Source organism: Ctenopharyngodon idella, chromosome 14 (assembly GCF_019924925.1).
Source record: "Ctenopharyngodon idella isolate HZGC_01 chromosome 14, HZGC01, whole genome shotgun sequence".
NCBI lineage: Eukaryota > Metazoa > Chordata > Actinopteri > Cypriniformes > Xenocyprididae > Ctenopharyngodon > Ctenopharyngodon idella.
The window spans coordinates 7,487,597-7,511,691 of record NC_067233.1 but is presented as its reverse complement, the minus strand read 5'-3'; the positions used below and the strand labels follow the sequence as shown (position 1 = coordinate 7,511,691).

Below are 24,095 nucleotides of genomic sequence, written 5' to 3'. Positions count from 1 at the left end.
TTAAAACTTTATTTACTCTTATAACTTTAACTTTATTAACTATAATAACGTACGCATCAATTTACACAAAAAGAGTAACCCCTGACACGATATAGGACACCTCTTGTGGTTCAAACATATAGGGGTGGGCAACAAACTCAAGCTCCTCTTCTTTTATATCAAAATGCTCCGACATTTCTCTTTAAAAATTTTCTAATTCATGACTGGTATTTTGTTTTACTCTAACCTCTGCGCTTCCGCGTTCATCAATACGTCAGTTCAGGTTATGCTTCTGTCGTAAATCGATGCGTATGGCCGTCTGCCGGAAGCTTGTTAATATAGTTTATGAAGTTTTAAATATGGATATTTTTCTTACAAAAACCCATCGCTTCCCTTCATAAAGCCTTTATTAACCCCCTGGAGCCATATGGGTTACTTTTATGATGGATTGATACACTTTTTTGGGCTTCAAAATCTCACACCCCCTTCACTGCTATTATAAAGCTGTGAAGAGCAAGAATATTATTTAATACAACTCAGATTGTGTTTGTCTGAAAGAAGAGAGTGATATACACCTAAAATGGCTTGCAGGTGAGTAAATCATGGGATAATTTTAATCTTTGGGTGAACTATCCCTTTAAAATAACTGATTTATAATGACAACAGAACAGCTGTATAAACCAGTGGTGTTATTTATAAGTCCGCTTAGAATTAAGTACATTGTTGTTGTGTAAACGTACCTTAGACTTTGGCAAGTGTTACTTTATTTAAACTTCTTTATTTAAAACTATAAGACTTGGATAAGAAATTGGCTTAGTCAATATTTCTCTACATATGAGCCCAGGTATGTTTAAATTGTTTGCATTACTACAAAGCATTCCAGATCATCCAAGAATTGCTTTAAATCTCCTTCTAATCTCTTTAATCCCATCTTGATCGTGTTCATCTATCTCAATCAAGTGAAAGGGGCCATGAGGAGTTGAAAGCGGATGATGTTCACTGTTTGACTGTGCAAGATTAAAAAAAAAGAAAAAGAAAAAAAAAGACATCCAACAAAATACCCTTATTTCTCAAAAGCATCCTGCATGCCGTGATTGAAATATGCAAAACAACTCACTAAACCATCCATGATGACATAAAATAAATACCTTAAAGAACATTTCAGCACAAAACTGCACCTGGTTTCTGCAAGTATGGGCATATAAACCAGGTGGTTTATTTATGAGGTGAGCACAGGTGCATTGAAGAGGAACGGAATCGTAACATTTGCCAAATTATCTGAAAGAAGTCACTTTAACAGATAAATTCCATCATTACTGCCACAGGTGTGGGGACAGAGATGGTCTCTTGTCTTGAATTGGTTGACTGATGCAATGTGAAACATGCACACGCACTCAGCAGTGGCACAGAGATGAATGAGACCTGTGCCTGGCATCTCATTAGCCGGAGGGGCTTCCGGCCTGAATTAGTGCTGTCATTCCGAGGAGCTAATGAGAGGCTTTTGAACAGATGTCCAATGCAAGGGGGGTGAGAATTTCACTTTCGGTGCTTTAAACCTGATTTATCCCACCTTTTCACACCTCAGTTGTTCTGACGCACCTTTCTGATCAACCACCTTCCCATTAGCCATGAAATATTTATACGACAGCAAGACAGAGATAGAGGGAGAAAAAAGAAAGAAAGAAAAGTTTAGTCTATTATAAATATACTGACTAAACCTCAGGGTTTGATTCAGTGGAAAAGCTCATGGAAGCCACTTTTTTGTCAGTACCAGCATGCATTTCACTTATCAATGCCATGGTCCTACTATGTCACAAGCCAATGATAATTTAACAGCCCATTAGGGATTGGACATTAAAGTAATGGGCTTCTAAATGCATATGCAGCATCCTTCATCCGCTGGGACCGATTATGTAGCACAATCAGATGAGAGAAGACAGCGAGACTCATTCAAAACCACTAAAAAGTCAGCGTATAGGCTCCAGCATGCGTGAAGGAATTAGACTTACGGCACTACAAAGCCAATACGTTAAAAGATTCAGTGGCAGTCCAAGCGAATTTTCCTGAATCTGGCCTTGCATTCATATCGCTATAAATCACAACTGGAGTCCATCTTAGCTGACAGCCAGGCTGCTGCTGTTCCTCCATCTGTAGGCTGGGAAATAGATCTCCAGTCTCCAGGGAGAACCAAAGTGCCACGCCTGACACCAGCATCTGTGTTAGTGTGTGTGCGGAGGACCTATTTGTGCTCCGGCAAAAAGCCAGACATTCTCCGAATACTATGTGTTATTGAGTTACACACACTGGGGTGTGTGACTGGCACACTGTCGTATATCAAATCGCAGCATGTGCAAGGAAACATAATGCAATCTGTTCGGCATGGGGGCACTGGTGCTCAGCCAGCGAGTACCACGACAGGTGTGCTGCCACTTTTTCCCCCTGATTTCAAATAACATTACGTCCATATTTCACCAGCGAGCATCGTACCGTTGATAGAATAACGATGAAGCTGTTGGATGCCACATTCCAACACATCTGATTACAGTTTCAGAGAAATCAGAAGTTCTGCATGAGCAATAACTAATCAAAACACTATTTATCATAAATTATGTTTCTAAAAATAGACAATGTTATAGGGATAGCTGACCAAAAATTAAAGGATTTGTCATCTTTGACTCACCCTCATATCATATTCTTTTCCATGAAACGCAACATGGTTATTTAGCTGGATGCGCAAGGCACTCAACTGGGCTGGTCTTGGCTGCTTTGGGCCTTCTTATCCCATTCCTGTAGCTCAGTGGTTCTCAACCAGGGGGCCGGGCCCCACTGGGGGGCCTCAGCAAACCTCCAAGTGGACCTCAAAATGACTTGAAACGATTTAAAATGAGACAAAACAAGCATTAAAATAAACCAAAACAACTAAGAAGAAAATGTATTTTCTTTCAAAGAAGAAACAGGGTTCACATGGTCTTGAAAGCCCTGAAAATATGAGGTAGCTTAATTTTAAAAGTCTGATTTATAGATGTCATGACATTAAATGTCATGTAAATTAAAACCTCCATGGGCATTTTTATAATAAATATACATTTTTATAGTTATGCCATGATCTAAAATACCTTAGGGTAGAAATTGTGAGTAAAATCTTTTAAAAATCCTTATTCACTAAATCGTGAATAACTAGAAAAGCCATGGGGCTTTTGAATATTGTTGTGTAAAAACAGGGGGCCTTAAAAAAAAAAATGATAGAAGTACTACTATAGATAGAAATGCCAAAGTCAATGGTTTGATTCACAGGGAATGCATTGATGAAATGAATGAGTTTTTTTTTTATTATTATTATTGCAATCAATGGGCCTAATTCATGAAACTTTCCTAAATATATGTGTAAATTCAAAGTAATTTGCACGTAAATAGACCTTCCCGAAAACTCCTCCAGATTCACAAATGCTTTGTGAACATCAGATTTGATAGTTAAACGTGTATGTTAATGAATTTCAATCATTCGTAAATAGGGCACGCGTGCACAATCATTCACAATTAGCATAATCGCCACCTAAGAATTACAACTACGCAAATTGCGTGTCCAGGAATGCTGTTGAATCTTCTGGACTCTATTCTCACAACTGGCTCCAGTATGTTGCATAAATGCAAAAGAGACTAATAGGCCATATGCCTAACAATACATATTCAATTAACGTGTGCCCACTAAAGTATGGAAGCCTGTTTCCGCCACTAAATAAAAAAAAAATAAAAACAGCAATTGCGACTTTTAATCTCATAATTCTGACTTTTTTCTCTCACAATTGCATGTTATAAAGTCAGAATTGCGAGATATAAACTCGCAATTGCGTGATATGAAGTCAGAATTCTGACTTTTTTCTTGCAATTCTGACTTTATAACTCACAAGTGTGAGAAAAAGTCAGAATTCTGAGACAAACTCGCAATTGCGTGATATAAAGTCAATTCTGACTTTTGTCCTCGCAACTGACTTTTTTTCTCTCGCAATTGTAAGTTTATCTCGTAGAATTGTGACTTTATATCACACAATTGTGAGTTTATATCCAGCAATTCGGACTTTATAACTGTGAGAAAAAAGTCAGAATTGTGGAGATAAAGTCGCAATTACTGTTTTTATTTTTTTTAATTAGTGCCGGAAACGGGCTTTCATACTAAATCGTTTTTAGCCATCTTTATAAAAAAAAAAAAAAAAAAAAAAAAAAAAAAAAAAAAATCTTGGTGCTCTTCTGAAAACGGCAAGCTGGTGGCGCTTGAGAGTGCTTTGGAGGCGCAGCGTTTTTCCAGCTGAGAAGCGTTGGTTGCTATGATTTGGAATATCCACAGTAGTAACATGTTACTAGTATCTTATTAGAAGAGTATTACTGAATATAAAAATGCAGCAACCAGCAATATTAACTTCTCCATTATTGTTCAGTCTTTGTAGAGTGTAGTATTTGTCCTGCCCCTCCTCCACTGTGATTGGATGGCTGGGTAAAAAAAGACAGTGACAAGCACTGCGTTTTACCCAAAGTTGAATAGTTTTCAACTTTTACCTACAAAAAAAACAAAAAACAAAACAAAAACAAACAAAACAAAAAAAACAGGGCAAACGACCTTGGAAATTATTATTATGGTACATAGTGCATCAAAATGCAGTGTCATCAGTTTGTCTAAAAGAAAGAACGTTCAAATATTTTATGCACCATTTACACAGGGTAGGGAGCAGGTGTAAATTTCTTTCGTACCAACTAACATTTTGAAAACACAAACATTTTCATTAATCCGAAAATTTGCACCAACTGCTTTACGAAAGATTTTCACACAAATTAGTTCTGCTCGTGTTTCATGAATGAGGCCCATTAGGTTTATGGTGGGTTTGCGGTTATGTTTAAGTTTAGGAATTCTTTTTATCATCTTACATGGATTCTTATGACTTTAACACCAAGATGGGCAGAGATTATAATAGAGAAGACAGGAAATGATTGAAAAAAAAGGTGGTATCAGAAACTAGACTTGAACTTTGGTCGTGCAACACATTGGACATCGTGCACTACCCCAAGGTTACATCTCTGATAGTACAGCATAATCCGAATGTTTCTCTCAGTAATGCCATTTTTCTAAAATGGGTTATATGGTAACACAAAAATAGAAATTTATAGCCTGGCTTCAGTGAATCCTCAGTGGCCACTGGATATTTTTCACACCATTCAAACTGGAGGACTGAGGATTCTCAATCTCTCGAGCAAAACAGTAGCCTGGGGTCAGCAGAGACCTTCTGAGAAAGGCTAACGGAGGTCATGTCACCACAGTGGTGTGGTGCTGACAGCAAAATATTTCCTCATTTAAAAGTCACAGCACAAACACACCGGTCATAATAGCATATCATTTGACTAATAGAGTGTGTCTTGGTGTGTGGGCTGGTGATCATCAGTGATTTCCTTCCCCAGTCAAATACATGCTGAGGAGACATGCTGTAATGAGTGAATTTCAGACTCATGTCTCAAATAGGCAGGTTAGCTAAGGTAACAAGACAGGATATTGGTAAAACTTTACAAAAGACTTTGTACTTGGCACTTCAGTAATAATTACCATGTTAAAGCCAAGAAAACACCCAGGATAATTATTCTTCCAGATGCAAGATACCGTATGTTGTATAAAAACAATGCCTGGATATTAACACAATCTAGAGCCTGGTGCGAGTTTTTTTTTCTTTCTATTAATGATGTCCAAAACAGACTCACTCCATGAATCAGTCGTATAATTTAACATGTTTCCGAGAAAGGTATTTTGAAACAGATTTTGTGTGATTCGACTACACCCAAAAAAACAAAAGAGGGAAAATTAGTGAGCTAGTCCATATTGTGCACACTCACATAAAGTATATTTCCAGATGTCAAGCAAATTAGTCAATCTACCAAAAACTGAAAGCATGGATACTTAAAGGGTTAGTTCACCCAAAAATGTCATTAATTACCAACGTCATTAATTACTCACCCTCATGTCATTCCACACCCGTAAGACCTTCATTCATCTTCGGAACACAAATTAGGATATTTTTGATAAAATCCGATGGCTCAGTGAGGCTTGCATCGCCAGCAATAACACTTTTCAATGCCCAGAAAGCTACTAAAAACATATTTAAAACAGTTCATGTGACTACAGTAGTTCAATCTTAATGTTAAAGCGACGAGGATATTTTTTTGTGTGCCAAAAATAACAAAATAGCGACTTTATTCCGCAATATCTAGTGATGGGCAATTTCAAAACACTGCTTCATGAAGCTTCGAAGCTTTACGAACCATTTGTTTCGAATTAGCGGTTCAGAGCGCCAAAATCATATGATTTCAGTAAATGAGGCTTCGCTAAGTCATAAGTGTTTCGAAACTTCAGTGGTTCACCGCTGGGGGATGTGATTTTGGCAGTTTGATACGCGCTCTGAACCACTGATTCGAAACAAATGATTGGTAAAGCTTCGAAGCTTCATGAAGCAGTGTTTTGAAATCACCCATCACTAGATATTGTTGAATAAAGTCGCTATTTTGCTATTTTTGGCGCACAAAAAGTATTCGTCACTTTATAATATTAAGGTTGAACCACTGTAGTCACATGAACTGTTTTAAATATGTTTTTAGTAGCTTTCTGGGCATTGAAAAAGGGAGTGTTATTGCTGGCGATGCAGGCCTTACTGAGCCATCGGATTTTATCAAAAATATCTTAATTTGTGTTCCGAAGATAAACGAAGGTCTTACGGGTGTGGAATGACATGAGGGTGAGTAATAAATGACGTAATTTTCATTTTTGGGTGAACTAACCCTTTAATTATATGGCCCAATAGACACTTATGATATACAACTAAAGCACAATGCACAGTATCTGAGAAAGAAGTGCGAAGAAGCTGGCTACAAAAATATATATATTTCTATAAATATATACATATATTGTCACACAGGTAGTAGAGACAAAGCAAGATAAGTAAGGACTAAAAAGGGAGGGGGCACTTCCAAAATACCTCTCTGACAGCAAGTGCTGACATCTGCCAAGGTATGTAGACATGCCTTGAAGAGATAGCAACCAAGGTCAAGTCATCACATTTACCTGCTGCCAAAAGTCTAAGGCCTTTGGAATTCGGTTTGCTCTGAAAACAGGCAATATCCACAGACAGTTTACGCCTAAGAGCGTAGAATTATCTGTTCCGGGCAGAGCTTTAGCCCTCAGAAACAGTTACAGGTTATCCGCTTGTTTCAGCACACAGGATTAAACTCTGGGGGGCACGTTTTTGGTGGAGGTGACTAAACCCAATTTAACTTAACCAGCATTCCAAACAAATCCCTTAACTTTCACTATACTGTACAATATTAGAAGGTTTTCGTTACACTATAGTCTCTGCATTAAGTCACTAGCAGCTGTTAAGGGTTGCCTGAGTGCATGACTCTGTTTATTAAAAAGTGCAGATACATCTGTCTTCAAACTGTCTGGGAGTGACAGGTAGGATGAATAAAAAGAAAAAAGGGGAGCAAAGAGTCAAAGTGAGGGATGAGTAAAAGCTTGAGGAAGTATTGTTGTCAGGGAGTGACTGACATGCATTAATGGTGCAAGTTAAGCTGAACCTGAGGCTGCAATGTTCAGCTCCTCCAGTCTAGACAAGTGCAGATAGTCAATAATGTCATGGTCAGTGTCAGTGCTGGAACTTGGCTCTTTTAAGCCTTGTTTTCATACTTATACGCTACTGTTTAAAAGCTTGGGGTTGGTAAGGTTTTTTGAAGTTTTTGAAAGAGGTCTTGTGCTCACCAAGTCTGCATTTATTTGATCAAAACTGTAAAAACATAGTATTGTGGAAATGTTACAATATAACTAACAATATAAAATATTTTATTTTTAATACATTTATTTCTATGATGGCAAAGCTGAATTTCTCCAGTCTTCAGTGTCACATGATCCTTCAGAAGTCATTCTACTATTGCTGATTTGTTGCTCAAAAGAACCATTTCTTCTGATTATCAATGTTGAAAACAGTTGTGTTGCTTAGTATTTTTGTGAAAACCTTGATATATTTTTTAGGATTCTTTGATGAATAGAAAGTTCAAAAGCATTTATCTGAAACAGAATATTTGATTCAGTCAAATTTGTTAAAAGTAAATAAATAAATAAATAAATAATCTTACTGACCCCAAACTTTTGAACAATATACTTATACATTTGCAAGGTAACAGTGATTTAAAAAGAAAACTTTCTGTCTGGAGGAGGAAAAAAAAAAAAAAAAAAGCCAACCAGATTTGTGGTTATGCACATTTGACTGTAGACAAAACTCTATGGTATCATATTTGCTGTCAATGAAATTTGAGATTTACTGCTTTTAAAAGTCAACTCTGTTCAGCATTACAACTAAACTTGCCTGGGGCCATGAAAGCATTAAAACGCACTCCTAGACATTATTTCTTATCACTGCATAAATCATCAAAAATGAGAGGTAAGCAGACAGGAGGAAGCAGCTATGTAGCACAATTAGACTTTTACATCAGATGCCTATTGTCTTACAGTAGAAGCAGTGGACTAAATGCCTTCTACAGTTTCTGTGTATAGATAAATATTTAAAGTGGCCATGAATTGAGAAATTACATTTTCCTTGACTTTTTGAGGTCATTGTACTATAAAAAAAATCCTGTACATTTTTAGAAGTTTCAGAGACTGAAAATAAAAGATGATGCAGTGCCAACTACATTGGATCTGATAGTAATGTCACAACAAAAATGTTTTTGTCACTATTGCTTTGTCTGATACCGATTGTTCGATATGTACCAAGTATTTATACTGTAGTGCCGCAGTCAAACTATGAATAGTTGTGATTTGCTGTTCTTCCCTTTGCTTCGGCATTTATGGGATTAAAGGATTAGTTCACTTTAAAATGAAAATTACCCCGATTTACTCACCCTCAAGTCATCCTAGGTGTATATGACTATCTTCTTTCAGACGAACACAATCGGAGTTATATTAATAATCACTCTGAAGCTCCAAAGCTTTATAATGGCAGTGCGCGGAAACCACAGGTTTGAAGCTTATTTATTTTACTTTATAACGTGTTAAATATGGATATTTTTCTTACACAAACACAGATTGTATTCGTCTGAAAGAAGAAAGTCATATACACCTAGGATGGCTTGAGGGTGAGTAAAGCTTGGGGTAATATTCATTTTAAAGTGAACTAATCCTTTAATGAGTTGGATTATCGGATACGGAAGAAAACACATAGAGAACACTGCTTTGTAATTGTTTCGATCGAAACCATTCACTGTAATCCTGAATAAAAGCTCCAGTGAGACATCTTCTGTTTTATCATCAATTATTACATTACAACACGTTTCATTTTATTTAAAACGCGACACTGCAAATGACAATGTATACGTTTTTCACTTTATCGAAAAGGGTGAACTAAGAATAGCCTATAAGAATGACAGTGTGACAAACAATGGCACATTCATTCATAATTTTGTTTACATGAAACACCGGAAGTCATTGTTTGTCAATTATAACTGTGGTTACTCAAAGTACTTAAACTTTATTTGCTTTAAATGTAATTCACGTAAATGTTTCACATTGTTGGCTAATGTTTTGACTATGTTTTCAACATCGAAAGTTTTAAAAACAATTCCACACGTGTAATGGTGGGGAAGTAGAAAATTATTTTAATATGCAAAACTGTTACCCAATCATAGCAGCAGTGGGCGTTTACATCACGCCCATCAAAATGGAGTGTTTGAAAGACAGGGTCAAAAACAGGATAGAAAATAGCTTATTACTTCTAAATTAGGATAATTTTTGATGTAAAAATCTTGATAACATTATAAGTGGACCTTAGAGAACATTATAAAAAATAGAAAAAAAAAAATGCAGTTCATGAACTCTTTAAACAAAATAATTCCACTATCTTCTCTAATCCCTCTATCAGCACTAGCAACACCGAGGTCATGGGTTCATTTCTCAGGGAAGACACAAACTTAATCAGCACTGTAAACTGTTTTGAATAAAATCATCTGCCAAATTAGACCGAATTCTAGGGGGAAAAACGGGGTAAGCAGACCCATTTCTCCTCAGGGTAGATAGACACCACTACTGAGGTCTTGCAATGACCATTTCAGTACACAAGCCATGGATTTCTTGACCTCATATTTAACTGAAATAAGAGGACATATCATTCACAGGATTATGGGTATTAGGTTGATGATTGCACAGGTGCCAGCACAGAGGACAGAAAGGCCATGAAATTACAGGAGAGAAAAAAAAAAAATCCAAGGCTATGACCCAGTTCCACAGAGGAACTCCTTTGCCCGGCTGCTGATCCCTTTAAATTGGAGCTCTGTTTGGGTTAGGAATGTACACTCACTGTCCGTCATGACAAACATCAGACAGTCAATGACTTGCTTATTTACCAAATCTGTCGCACGGCCTTTCAAGTGTGATTAAAACAAAAACATGGACATCACAACAATGCAATCTTCTATTCTAGACGTGTTACAGAAGAGACTTACCTTTAAACAAACTGCGCAGTATTGCATAAATACTGTCTTCTACTTCCCAGAGCTTTTTTTCCCCCTAAGTTTGAAAGGTTTCAATGAAAAAGCACGATCCCCATTGAGCTTTTGAAACTCTGGCATTGGCAGGGTACAGCGTGTCGATTGACAGCAAACTTCAATGCCTACAGTATTACAGCCAGAAGGGCTTGGTGAAAAAGGACTGGGGTAAACTTTTACTTTAACAGGGAGTCATTTGTCTCAGGTGTGCATGCGTGTACGTAGCTATGTAGTTTTCTTTTTCATTGGACTACTGGGTATTGAAAATCCTTTTGGTTTAAGTTTGCCAGTCACTACTCACTGTGTATGTGCAATTTACAATCGCAGTATAAACTTGAAATGCCATGGAAACTACTTAACACAACAAGCTAGTAATGTAGAGGTTTGCCAAGCAAGAACACTGCCAGCTGCCACACAGTCTCTGAGTTCTGGGAACCACTTCCTTCTGAAGCCTTTACAACAAAAGGTAATACCTACAATATGTTGTTCTCCTTTGAGGAATAGATTAAGCATGTAGCTTTAAATTTCAAATTTCATTAATGTCTCCACAAGTCCTACAGTTTAAATTGAACTCTTTTTGCCCAATACAATGCAAATAAATGGCGTTCAAAACAGAGACATCTTTCAAAATATTTCTTTTGGTTTAGAATGACAATAAGGGTTATTATAATTTTTTAATAATTCTATTATTTCAGCTAGTTGCCAAGGCCAAATTTCTCATTTTTCATTTTCAGTTTAACTTTATGCACTTAAAAATAACAAAAAATAAAAATAATAATAACTATATGGACATAAAAAAAAAAAACTAATAAAAATGACAAAAAAAAAAAAAAAAAAAATTACTGAAACTAACTGAAATGAAAACAAAAAAACAAAAACAAATTCAAAATATTATTAAAAAATAATAGTATCTCAATGATGCTAAAATAACACTGTATAAGGGAGAGTAAATAACAGAATTTTCAATTTTGGGTGAACTATACGCTCTAAAAATGCTGGGTTAAAAACAACCCAAGTTGTGTTAAAAATGGACAAACCCAGCGATTGGGTTGTTTTAACCCAGTGGTTGGGTTAAATGTTTGCCCAACCTGCTGGGTAGTTTTATTTAACCCAACTATTGTTTAAAGATTACTGTATTGCTTGCTTAAAATGAACACAAAAGTATGTTGGAAATTAACATTTATTAATATGTCTAATAAATTAACATTAATAAGTTTAATAAATAATAATTAAACAAACATTTATTAAATTGCTTATTAATAAATGTTCATCTTTTGAATATTGTAGTTGCCTCTAGCAATTATGTGTTTGAATTTTAATTTCCAACCATTTTAAGCCAGCCAAATAGTAATTTTAAACAATAGTTGGGTTAAATAAAACTGCCCAGCACATTGGGCAAACATTTAACCCAATCGCTGGGTTTGTCCATTTTTAACCCAACTTGGGTTGTTTTTAACCCAGCATTTTTTAGAGTGTATCTTCAAGCTGCACAAGTATGAAATGCCATAATATACTTAGCATAGCTGATAGGAAGAAAAAAATTGTTAAGAACTAAACTCTTAACTGCTCCGTGAAGTGTTGCTTGTGAGCATTCAAGCAATTCTATGCTTTAATCATTACACACCAACTGCTTAACTGTCGGATATGTGAGGCAGGCTGCATTTCCCAGTTAGCTGGTGGACCACATTAACCCCATTCCTAACTAAGTAATCCAGTAATGCAGAGCCTTGCGAGGCATTCAGTTGTTACTGAGGCTGACTCTCACACGTCTCTGCCTTGGATGTCATCGGGGTTACAGCAGATTAATGGCGGATAATCTGGCACCATTAGAACATTGCAGCTGCTTTCTGAACCCACTCCATTGCTATAGATCCGACTTATGGACACGGCTAAAGATGTGAACAGCTAACTGGTGCAAGTATTTGTAGTCCTGTCATTATTAGGGTAGGACGCTGTTGCAACAAGGGTTAATGAGCAACTACTCACCAGTTCTAATTCTTTGCTTGAATGTCATCTAGTTAATGCTGATAACACATATCTCACACTGAAGTCTAAAATAAATTTAGATGCTGGAAATCTTGCTCATTCAGATGTTAAAATATGAAAATAAATGGGGAAACAGCCATTCATGTTCTGTTCTCAGATTCAAAGCTCTATAGTCCTTGTATGACATGTTATGACATTGAACTTTCCACATTACGTCCATATTCTGAGAAAACCTGCTTGCCTGTAGCCTATATAGTATAGTATAGGTGCAAGTTCAGTGGTCTTTTATATCACTGTATTTAGTCTATAAAGATAAGTTAAGCGTTCTATATGTCCCAGCGGCAGGGGAATCCTGGAGTATGACGTATTGAGGGAAACCCCAGTACTGCAGCACAGCCGCTATAAAGTTATATGTCGAACTCAGATTTAACGTTTGAACTGTACATCAGCGGAGAATAACGTTATAATCTTGTTCACTGTAGAGAAAGCTGCTTACATGCAGGTTACACAGGGAAAGTAACAGTAAAGACATTGAATTAAATGTAAACAACTTTTGTGTCTTTATCAGCTTTTATATGCTGTCACTGATAATCATCACACCTGCATTTACCGCTTGCTTCGTTAATGTAAATCCATTTTAATGAATGAAATGAATGACTTGCTCTAACTGTTGCTCTGCTCTTCGTCAACACGCGCTTGCACCACCTGCTGGTGAGGTCGACTAACAGCAGATGGAGATTATGCTCGGTACTCTACTGCTTTTCCTGCAGTTCCCAGATGTGAAATGTTGAAATTTGAACCACTGAATTTGTGGACGCGAAATAAAATGGACCAAAATTGCCTGCTGAATATTATAGGTTGTATTTTTAAACAGAATGAATATTTTGAATTGAAATATTCACAGCTTAAATATACAACCATGTTGAATTTCAGCCCATAAAAATGCAAGCCCTAAAAATACAATGCATTAAAATACAAGCACGGTTAATTCAATGCATATTTTTTTTCAAGTAGTGCAATTCAAGATGCTTTGTTTCAAAAACATATGGCATTATTTTACTTCCATAGTTGTAGTCCCTACCAGCTGTTTGTTGTAGTCCTTAAACAGTGAAATTCTCTTTTAAAAAATTTCACTATCTCCCTTTGCATTGAACTTTGAGCGTCGTAACTTTGCAGATGTTTATGCTCAATCACTCCTTTAAGTCCGTACCAAATTTGATGATAAAATGGATTGTTGTGGATTATTTCCACATAATTGAACAACAATATCTATATTGATTTCTAAAGCCACTTTTATCATTCGATTTACTCATTTGCCACAATAATGACTTTAAATATGGCTTATGGAAAACATTGATATACAAGATTAACTTGCAATTTGATTAATCAGTTGACAGCCTTGTTGTAACACCCTGGGCATGCCTCTACTATAACTGGACTAACCTTCAGAATGGTCAGTTATAATGATTTCATGAATCAGCTTTTGAAGGTCAAGGCGCATATTGCCATTTGAGTCACTGGTGTGGACGGAGCACTGGAAACATCTTTCACCCTCCTTCCTCAACTTCATCCTCCTACTCACATCAATTTATATGAAAACCATTGAACCAAAAGAACAAGTGTTCAAAAAAGCCTTTATGATATGGGTGAACAGATCAGTGAACCGTGGGCTGGCAAACTCTCTATTGAGGTTAACCTGAAAAAGTTGGTCAAGTAGCTTTTTAACCTGACCTTAACCTCACAATGCAGCTGTGAAATAAAACCAGCCTTAGATCAGTGGTGAAGAACTGCCTCAATCAACACCAACCAGAGATGGCTGCAACAGAACATCTACTGTTTTGGCAATTAAAGAGAGCAAGAGAACAAGACTCTCCGTTCAGAAACCCTTGGCAGAGCATACTACCAATTCACCTCCATTCTTAAGTCACTGGGGAATAAAGGTGGCGTTACAGCCAAAGACCCCTATCAAATGGCAATCACAAGGGTCTTCCCTGGGACACAATTCTGACCTGAGAGGACTAGATATGTGGGCATCAGATGTGCCAACTCAGTTAAGCCTTCCTTTTTTTCTTCTTAATATTCAAAGATGTTAAGATTTTACAGTCTTCTGAGAAGGTTTTCGTACTTCCATAGACTTCCAAACAAAAAAACAAAGTATATTTTCCATATAAACATGGCTTCCCAGTAGACATGTTCTGCATGTTCCACAGTTTAGAGAAAGAATGATAACACAATGAAAGCTCTGATACTGGGCCCAGAGAAGCCGTTTGAATGCAAGATGTTTCCACTCTGCTTCACCCCTGACACAGTAAGGGGCGCTCCCTCGCCTAAGTCAACACAAGTAGTAGTTTACATTTTGTTAATGGTGCGCAATGGGCGACAGTTTGCCTGTCCCCACCAACGCCTGCTTTATAACACTGAGCTTATAGATTCAGAGCAAAGTTAAATGGAAACTTTTGCTTTATTTTATTTTTATCATTATGATTTTTTTTTTAGTTCACCTGTGAGTTTTGGTGGGATTAAGAGGAAAGCAAATTGCATGGCCCCGGGGCACCCCACGCTTCATGAATGGAGTCTTTCTGCGATCAGAGAGAAATCCCTCCCAGGGGACCCGGTTACCTCGAGATTTTTTTTTACTCTTAAATACACATACAGATGTGCGTTTCATGCATATGAAAGCCAAAGGTAACTTCAACTTCCTACTAAGCATATGCTGTGTGAACCCCATAAATTGTGGACATCTATGGCAAGCCGTTTTAACATGTAATCAATTTAACTAACTTTAATCTTATTTTTGCTACTAATCTGTTATTTTAAATATATAATCCAATAGTGACTAGTATATTTTTCAATCTCAACAACTATTTATTGGAGACTAGTGTTACTTAGTACTGTTATTCCATTAGTGACAAGTACAAGTTAAATAGTCGCTCGCTTGACAGGTAGTTATTATTCATTAGCATTTGTTACTTTGCTAAATTGGTAATAGTCTCTATTGTAACATTTTTTTTTTTTTCTATGAGAATATGTAGATATCAACTATCACTGTATTCTAATCATCACTGGATTAGTTTTACTAGTAGAGTTGTCAAAAGTACAGACTTTGGTACCAATCGGCCAATCAGAGGCGTTTACAAATCCGCTGAACAGCGCTCAAAGCACCACATTTTTAAAATTTCAATAACAATTAGGTACCGAAGTCAGTACTTTCAACAACTCCATTTACTAGTAGTACCCCAATAATTACTAGTATGCATTTCAGCTTTGCTGGTACATATATTAGGCACAGTTACAAATATGAATAACATTTCTTATCTTACTAGCCATATATATATATATATTTGAAATAGACTAGTTAGTTAAGGAATAAATGTTAAAAAGGCTTGCCATGGCCATTCATTGCAAAGGTAAACTCAATGCGTTTAGTTGTAAAGCATTATCAGAAATGTCTCACCCCAACAAGAGAAAAAGATCATGCGATGACTCTTTGAACTTACCATTTTGCTCTTTAGTGCTGGCGAGGTGACTCTTACTGATGTGACTCGATTCCGCCACCGACTCATGCTGATGAAGAGACGATATAAGAATCAAGAGAAGCAATGGAATCATTTGGATTAATGGTGGCTGTCGGTGCTTATAGGCACTTAGTATGTGTTGTTTCAATCACCATGCAGAAATATTGTTCGTGAGACGCGTATCCAACTTTGGACACATCTGTAAGAGGCACGCGTAAAGTAAAGTCCACATAATCCTGATCAGGCAGAGCTTCTACAGCGAAAACTTCTTTGTGGAAAGTTTCCCGAGAAGCATCTGCGCAAAGAGCATGAATCGCTGTTAACTTAGTGAGCGCACACCTGTTCGCCTAAACACGAGTGTTCAAGAGGACAGTTGGAATCGTGCACGGCTGTAAATTAAGATCTGCTTACACGCGAAACATACTTTTGTCTGTTTGCAAAGTGTTCGACTTTCCCTTGCAAACACAGATAGTCCATTCGAGGAACGCGACCGACTCTGGGTAAAATTGTAGCTTTGCGCGTTCAACTTTCTGAAGGAAATGAATGTCTTGAAGTGGCTCCGAGTGTTTGGCGAGCGCAGACGGCCGACTGGCGACACAACAGGTGCTGCACATAAAGTAAAAGTTCCCCGTGGAGGAAACTCCCCGGAGAGGCGGGGACCATTCACAAGCTGCTGCTGGTGCTGCCGCTGCAGTCGCTTGGAGTGAAAGACTATATTTCTCACATTTCCACCACCACACAAGTATATATGTGTGTGTGTGTGTGTGTGTGTGTGTGTCTGTGTGTCTGTTTGAGAGAGAGAGAGGGAGCGAGAGAGAGAGCGATAATATGTTCATGGGTCATTGTTCAAAAGTAGCCTACATTAAAATACAGTTAATTTTAAAAATAATTTTTATGATGAACATAGTTTTGAATTTGTTTTTATAAATTTTGTGGGGCTTAGTCAAAATGATTTATGTGGCTTGACTAAGAAGTATTGATATAAGTAGTTTATTTTTTATTAATCAATTTATTAAATTATTTAATTTTAATAGACAACGTTTTGTCACAAACACAGTGTCACCAGAAGTGATTGTGTTGTCTGTAAGACTGTAAATTAAAGTTGCAGTATGTACGTTTTGCCTCTCTGTTTGAAACCTGCAATTGCAGTTATTTGCGGAATTATCATCTTACGTGGGTTGTGCATCGGCACGGGTCCTCAGCGCGGATGAATCTAATGTTTGTCAGATACTGTACTTTGGAATCACAGATTCTATGTCTTGGAAGTATGAATTTTCACTGGAAAATGTCACCTGAATAAGTAAGTAACAAATCTGCCACTTTTGTTCTGACCGACTGAGAAAAAAAGCATTACAATAAATTGCCAATGGTGATTAAATCTAATGATCGTTTAGCTCGGATCACGTCAAACCGTGCAAATGATTATTATTGTTATACTTTGCTCTCAAATGTTAATGTTAACAACATCACCATTGTGTGACTATGTGTATTTAGTGTGCATTAGCCTTACCTGTAGATTTAAGTTTATGTAGCCACTCTGCAGTCTGAAGTCTTTTGCTTTTGACTACGGGTTAATTGCCTGTTGTCACTGATGATTGTCATTTGGACCTTTCTGGATTACAATCCGCCATCAAAATGATACATTTAATTATTCCAGCTGCTGTGAGAAAAGGCTATAAATATGATCCGCTTCCAGCAGGATCCTCACAAACCATATAGTCTACTAGCTGGGACTCCTTCTTTATGTAAACAGATCTGACATAATGGCGCAAAGACATACTGCTACATGCTTGAATTTCCCGCGGAAACCCACCAGTACCGATTTTATTAAAAACCATTATTACAGGCTTACCGTTGTGAATCGGGCTAAGGTAAGGAGATATTTTTGAACACTGGCTGGTTATGTACTTACTCAAAAATTGATTTTGGATAATTTTTAACCAAAAAAAGTTACAGACTACAGCTTTAAATATAAGAAAAGACAAAATATGTGTAGATTACCGGTTTACAAATAAAGCAATTAGAGCATAAATATGTGTTAGGATGAAACAGAATATACAGTGCTGAAGACCTATTAGTTACAGTGTTCACTGCTGAGTTGGTATTGAATAAAAGGTATTGTGAAAAACAGCACGAATATGTGTACGAATATGCGTGTTTCCTGAGAATAGGGCCTACCTGAGAGACCTACCTGATGCAGAACTGGGGAGATATGTGTTAAAGATCACAAGAAAGTTGCTCCTAATTCTGGTTAAATTATACTTGTTTAAAAACACTTGAGTAAATTATTTTCAAGGTTGTTAGTACATCATAGGTCAAAGAACATATAGGGGTCAAAGGACAATGCCAACATAGTTCATACACACATGCATGCATACACAAATTTCACCAAATGGCTGGAAAGTCAGTTTGTCATCAAATTCAGTCCATAATCTGGAAGTACAGGAATTTGGATGCAGATAAAACATGAATGCATGATTTTTTCTCAATTAAAATGACTTGTAATCTTTTCTCATACTGTCGGTTGGCCGATTTAAGGTTGCCCTGCAAATGGTCTTGAAGATGCATTAATCATTAGTTCATGACTGCTTCACATGTTTATGGAAAGGCTTCCTGAACGGGTGTGACCATTTGGAACAAGGCCTAACACTATTATTATAACAAGTTGTGACCTGTGTCGGTCCTTATGTCTAAATCTTTTCATCATTTTGTTTGGCATTTCATCATTGTGAAGTCAGAACTATGCCTAAAGCATCTTAAGGGAAATGCTAAAGACCTCTTAATTTGTCGAATCAAAGCTGCAGACAGTGCACTTACTCCCCTGGTGTAAGTTATTTCCTTCTCCCTACTCAAAGCATCAACCTAAGAAAGTCTTTTCATGTGGTTAATCTCATCTCCCTGTTGTCAACGTGTTCCTTAACATGCCTGTTAGGTGTAGATTTCTATGGCAGACTAAACAATCAAAGAAGGGCACACATTGAAATGATTCTCCCAGACAAATGATGCAATGGCAAAGCAATTCACTTTCAGCCCCAGACCACTACAGAAGGGGGAAAAAAATCTGAGACCAGAAGCATGTGGAAGCTGAAGATCTCAATCTAGCTGACATGATCAGATTTCTAAGTTTGTTATTTTATTGTCAGATGGCGATAGGTTATATCGGTATATATTACGGTCTTTTGGACAAAGAGACTGGCAAAAATTCATTTTGACAGAGTCAGGCCAGCAAAAGCACAGGAAGAGTTCCATGGCACAGTAAAAATAATGCTTTTTTTATGTAGAAGAATTTACCTCAAGGTATGCAGGAAATATTGCTTATGGATCTCTCAGTAACAGAAAACGGAAAGGTGCAGTATTTGGTGCTGCCAGACTGGAGGTCATGTGCAGACTATGGGAGAGTATCATATTCCATCCCAAAACCTACAGCAGATGTCAGCACCTCTGCCTGAAAGAATCTCTCCCTCTGTCTGTATATGGGGGAGGGGTTTCAGTAGATTGCTGTTTTGCCTTGTTCGAGACACTAAAGTGTTTTATGCTTTCATGGTGGTCCTGTGAGTCACTTTGATATTGAATCTAGATAAACAGTGAAATTACAAACAAGGCAGATATTTGTAGATTGGATGGAGAGGTCACTGTGGTCAATGAGTGTCTGGCCAGCAAACACTGAGTTAGCATCTGGCAGTAGCATTAGCAAAAACATAATCTTTCTTTGTTTGCAATGAGGTCATAGAGGAAACTAAACTAAATTTTCAATCCAGTGCAGTATCCATCATGCGGGATGTGACACGGCCAGGATGACAATGACATGACAATGACATGCTGATGATTTTCTGTCAAATTCAGTGTCATTTTAGTATTATTTATGTACTATTATAGTATTTTTAATGTTTTGAATTCTCTTTCATTTTTATATTTGGTTTTAAATTTAGTTTAAAGGAACACTCCACTTTTTTTAAAAAATAGGCTCATTTTCCAACTCCTTTAGAGTTAAACAGTTGAGTTTTACCGTTTTCAAATCCATTCAGCCGATCTCCGGGTCTGGCGGTACCACTTTTAGCATAGCTTAGCATAGTTCATTGAATCTGATTAGACCGTTAGCAGCAGGCGCAATGATATTACGCAGCACCTGTGACCCCCTGCTTTTACAGGGAGCGTGCCTTGCAACCATGGAGACATTTGTGAGAGGTGCTGCGCAATATCATTGTGCCTGCTGCACCCATGGTACGGCAGCAAAGCTCCTTGATTATTACGCCGGAATGAGAGTATAGTTCCTAGCCATATCGGCCTAGAAAATCGCAACTTTTCACTTTCTGTCGGTCTTAGTACACGATGTAACTACAGAAGAGTCAAGTTTCAAATAGGAAAAATAGCGGTCTAATCAGATTCAATGAACTATGCTGAGCTATGCTAAAAGTGGTACTGCCAGACCTGGAGATCGGCTGAATGGATTTGAAAATGGTAAAACTCGACTGTTTAACTCTAGGGGAGTTGTAAAATGAGACGATTTTCAAAAAAAGTGGAGTGTTCCTTTAAGTTTTAGTAATTTTATGTCATTTTAGTTTTTGTTTTTGAAAAATATTTCTATTTAGCTTTAATTAATTTTTATTTCAGTTTTAGTCATTTTAGTACTGCAGCTTAATATAGAAAAACACAAGGCGCATCACTCGTATTGTTTTGAATGGGAGAAAGCGCATTACACACAGTATGTTGGAATAAGTCCCGCCTTCTAAATAAGAGCCAATCACCGATTGGTAAAGTCATTGCGTCACTGCAGAGGTCGTTAGAAGCTCCGGTTTCTATAGAAACAGTCAGACGCGCGCACCCTATAGAGATGCGCACTTAGGACTGCGCATGTGTATTAGCTTGATCCAGCCTAAAAAATACTGTTTTTTGTCATGATTCGAGTGTTTAGAAACAAAATTTATGAGACAGTTGTTGTCAGATTTCATTGGTGATATCATATATGAAATTTAATCGAAAGCTTGGCGAACAGCTTTGGAGAATTTGATGTTTTCCCATTCAAAGAGATGAGAGGAGCTGCACTTGCATGCCTGAGAGGCGTTTGAAAGATGGCCGCCGAGTGAAATGACTTGTCTTGAAGGGACTTTGACTTTTATTTCAGGTAGTTTCTAAGGCAACATTTCCGATTTTCATTTAAGTTTATCTTTTAATAGTTATATTTTAATTTATTTTGATTAAATATTTTAATTAACAATGACACATGGTCAAATCACTATGATCTTTGTTACAAAACAACCCAAGTTGGGTCGAAAATGGACAGACCCAGCAATTGGGTTGTTTTAACCCAGTAGTTGGATTAAATGTTTGCCCAACCTGCTAGGTAGTTTTATTTAACTCAACTATTGTTTAAAGATTACTGTATTGCTTGCTTAAAATGATTCCAAAGTATGTTGGAAATTAACATGTATTAATATGTTTAATGAATAATAATTAAACAAAAAACAATTATTAAATTGCTTATTAATAAATGTTCATCTTTTGATTATTATCTAGTAATTATGTGTCTGATTTTTAATATTGGGTTCATTTTAAGCCAGCCGTATAGTAATTTTTAAACAATAGTTGGGTTAAATAAAACTGCCCAGCACGTTGGGCAAACATTTAACCCAACCTCTGGGTTTGTCCATTTTCAACCCATCTTGGGTTGTTTTTAAAGGGATAGTTTACCCAAAAATGAAAATTTGATGTTTATCTGCTTACCCCCAGGGCATCCAAGATGTAGGTGACTTTGTTTCTTCAGTAGAACACAAATTATGATTTTTAACTCCAACCGTTGCAGTCTGTCAGTTGTATATAGCATGTCAATGGGAACTCCATCTATAAGACTCAAAAAAACATGCACAGACAAATCCAAATTAAACCCTGCGGCTCGTGACAACACATTGATGTCCTAAGACACAAATTGATTGGTTTGTGCAAGAAACCGAACAGTATTTATATCATTTTTTACCTCTAAAACACCACTATGTCCAATTGCCTTGCACATCCAGTGTGTGAGGTCTGAACGCGCTCTGACAACGGAAGTGATGTCTCGCACTCATTGAAGTATAAGTATAAAAAATGATATAAATACTGTTCGGTTTCTTGCACAAACCCGATCGTTTCGTGTCTTAGGACATCAGTCTGTCGTCATGAGCCGCAAGGTTTAATTTGGATTTGCCTGTGCATGTTTTTTTAACATCTGATCTCTATTTGTACTGTACTGAACATTTGTAGCTGTTAAAGTTCCATGTAATTTGTCAGGTGAGTAAATTCTCCCCTTGTAAATTGCTTCTAGTCTGTGATTTGGTCTTGTTCCAATGTAAGAAAAAGGGCATTGACCATTCTGTGTTGACTTTGATTCATTTGGGTCTGTTCCAAGAGACATAAATAGAGAAAGTAAAAGTTAAAACAATCTCTTGTTAAGCTGCGATTATGACCCAAGGAATTATCACACTCCATACTTCACTGGACAGATAAACATGATAGATTTTATCAGATAAAAATGTTGTAAAGCGAATAAGTCTATAGGATGAGTCATGCTCCTAGCACAGCTTTTTGGCAAGAGAATAAGTGTAAATCCTTGAAATAGTCATCGTCAGAGAAAAGTGAGACATAGATCTGTGAAATACAGATTTATTAATAAACTTCCTATCATTTCTTGCACTTCTCTGTCAACACTAACGACCATTTCACCTCTCCATACACCTTCCTGTCTGCCTGGAAACATGGCAGTCCCTTTCTTAGATGTCATTTCTCACTCTGTCTAGTCATGGCTATATGTGATGACTAATCTCGATTCCCAGTTATTCTCCATCAGGGTCTTCCTGATATTCCTTCAGACCCTTGGAATGCTTGTCAATCACCTCTTAAGAGCTACACACCATCATACAGCAAAAAGAAGTGTCTTTGAGAGAGAAAAGTGGTACCTTCACCCTATGACTGCTTTTATTTTCATTTTAAGCGAGGAATGTGTCAGCACAGGAGTGTGTGGAGACTGATAGCAAAGTGGAGTCTGCATGCCAGATATAATACCACATTCAATTTGCTAGAATGTACTGACATATTTTTGGAACGGTTCTGCATTGTCCATCAGCTAGGTGGCTCTTGGCCAAAAATTGAACGTTTTCTGAGAACAAGCCTCCCTTTGTTCTTGGTCATTTATTGTCAGGGTTTTAATTCAACCGGTATTAATCAGTAATTTAGTTTATGTGCACGTATTATTAATACGTTCTACTCCGCTACAATAAAAAGAAGAGACTAAGGAGTTCATTGTCCCGACAAAGCTGATGAAGGAGGTATAGTATTGCGTATAATTCATATGAACAATGCCTGAGGTCTTTGGACCTCTGCTAAACGCCAGAGTGCCCTGTGGAAATTTGTGAATGTCTATGTTTTCATTCTCACTTAATCCAAACACCATTCACCCAAGACCCTTGGAGAGGATCTGCATGGGAAAGAAATGTGTCTGAGCTTTGCTTTTGGTTCACATCTTAATGTTTGTGTTTTCTTTTGTGGAAGTAATAGAGTTTTTGACTTCGTTCAGAGAGAATGAGAGTGTGTTTGGCCTCAGTTTGGGCCTGTACCTGATGGCTACATTCCACCCAGGGCAGCCGGTTCCTTCAACCTCTAATGTATCGATGATGCTTGAAAATACAGACATCCACACCTTGTATCCGTTGGCTGGCACACTTGTGTTTTACTTTGCTGGTTTAAGCTTAAAAAGGCACCATTCATTCAGCTAGGAACATGTATAACATACAGTATTAAGCTTTAAATTATTTACACATACAAAAAAATACATTGTATGCATTCATTCATTTTTTGCGTTCATTATTTATTGCATTTGCATTCGTCTTTTCTGTCTTGCATTCGTTCTTTTCTTGCATGCATTCTTTCTGTCCTTCTCTTTTTTTATATTACAGAAGCGCAATTTCAAGCACATGCACAATACAGAATACTGTGTGTGATAATCAATTTTCGGGGGTAGAGTTGTGCTGAAATGGCAGAGCAAGTGTGATGGCCTTGCATTATACTCCAGTGATGCTGTGG

General features: G+C 37.2%; 1 protein-coding gene across 2 annotated transcripts in view; it reads right to left on the bottom strand.

Annotated features, from left to right (window-relative positions):
- Positions 1–16,777, bottom strand: part of pdgfc (platelet derived growth factor c) — a 57,459-nt gene extending 40,682 nt beyond the window's left edge. Inside the window, exons 1-2 of one of the 2 annotated variants that reach the window (XM_051860451.1) lie at positions 16,196–16,777; positions 16,026–16,092 (exon numbers count right to left, since the gene is read on the bottom strand). In XM_051860451.1, coding sequence (XP_051716411.1) covers positions 16,026–16,092; positions 16,196–16,198 — 70 coding nt within the window. In that variant the 5' untranslated portion in view covers positions 16,199–16,777. Of the gene's footprint in view, positions 1–16,025 lie in introns of both variants that reach the window. The other variant, XM_051860449.1, reaches the window with a different exon arrangement.
- Between the last annotated feature and the right edge of the window lie 7,318 nt (positions 16,778–24,095).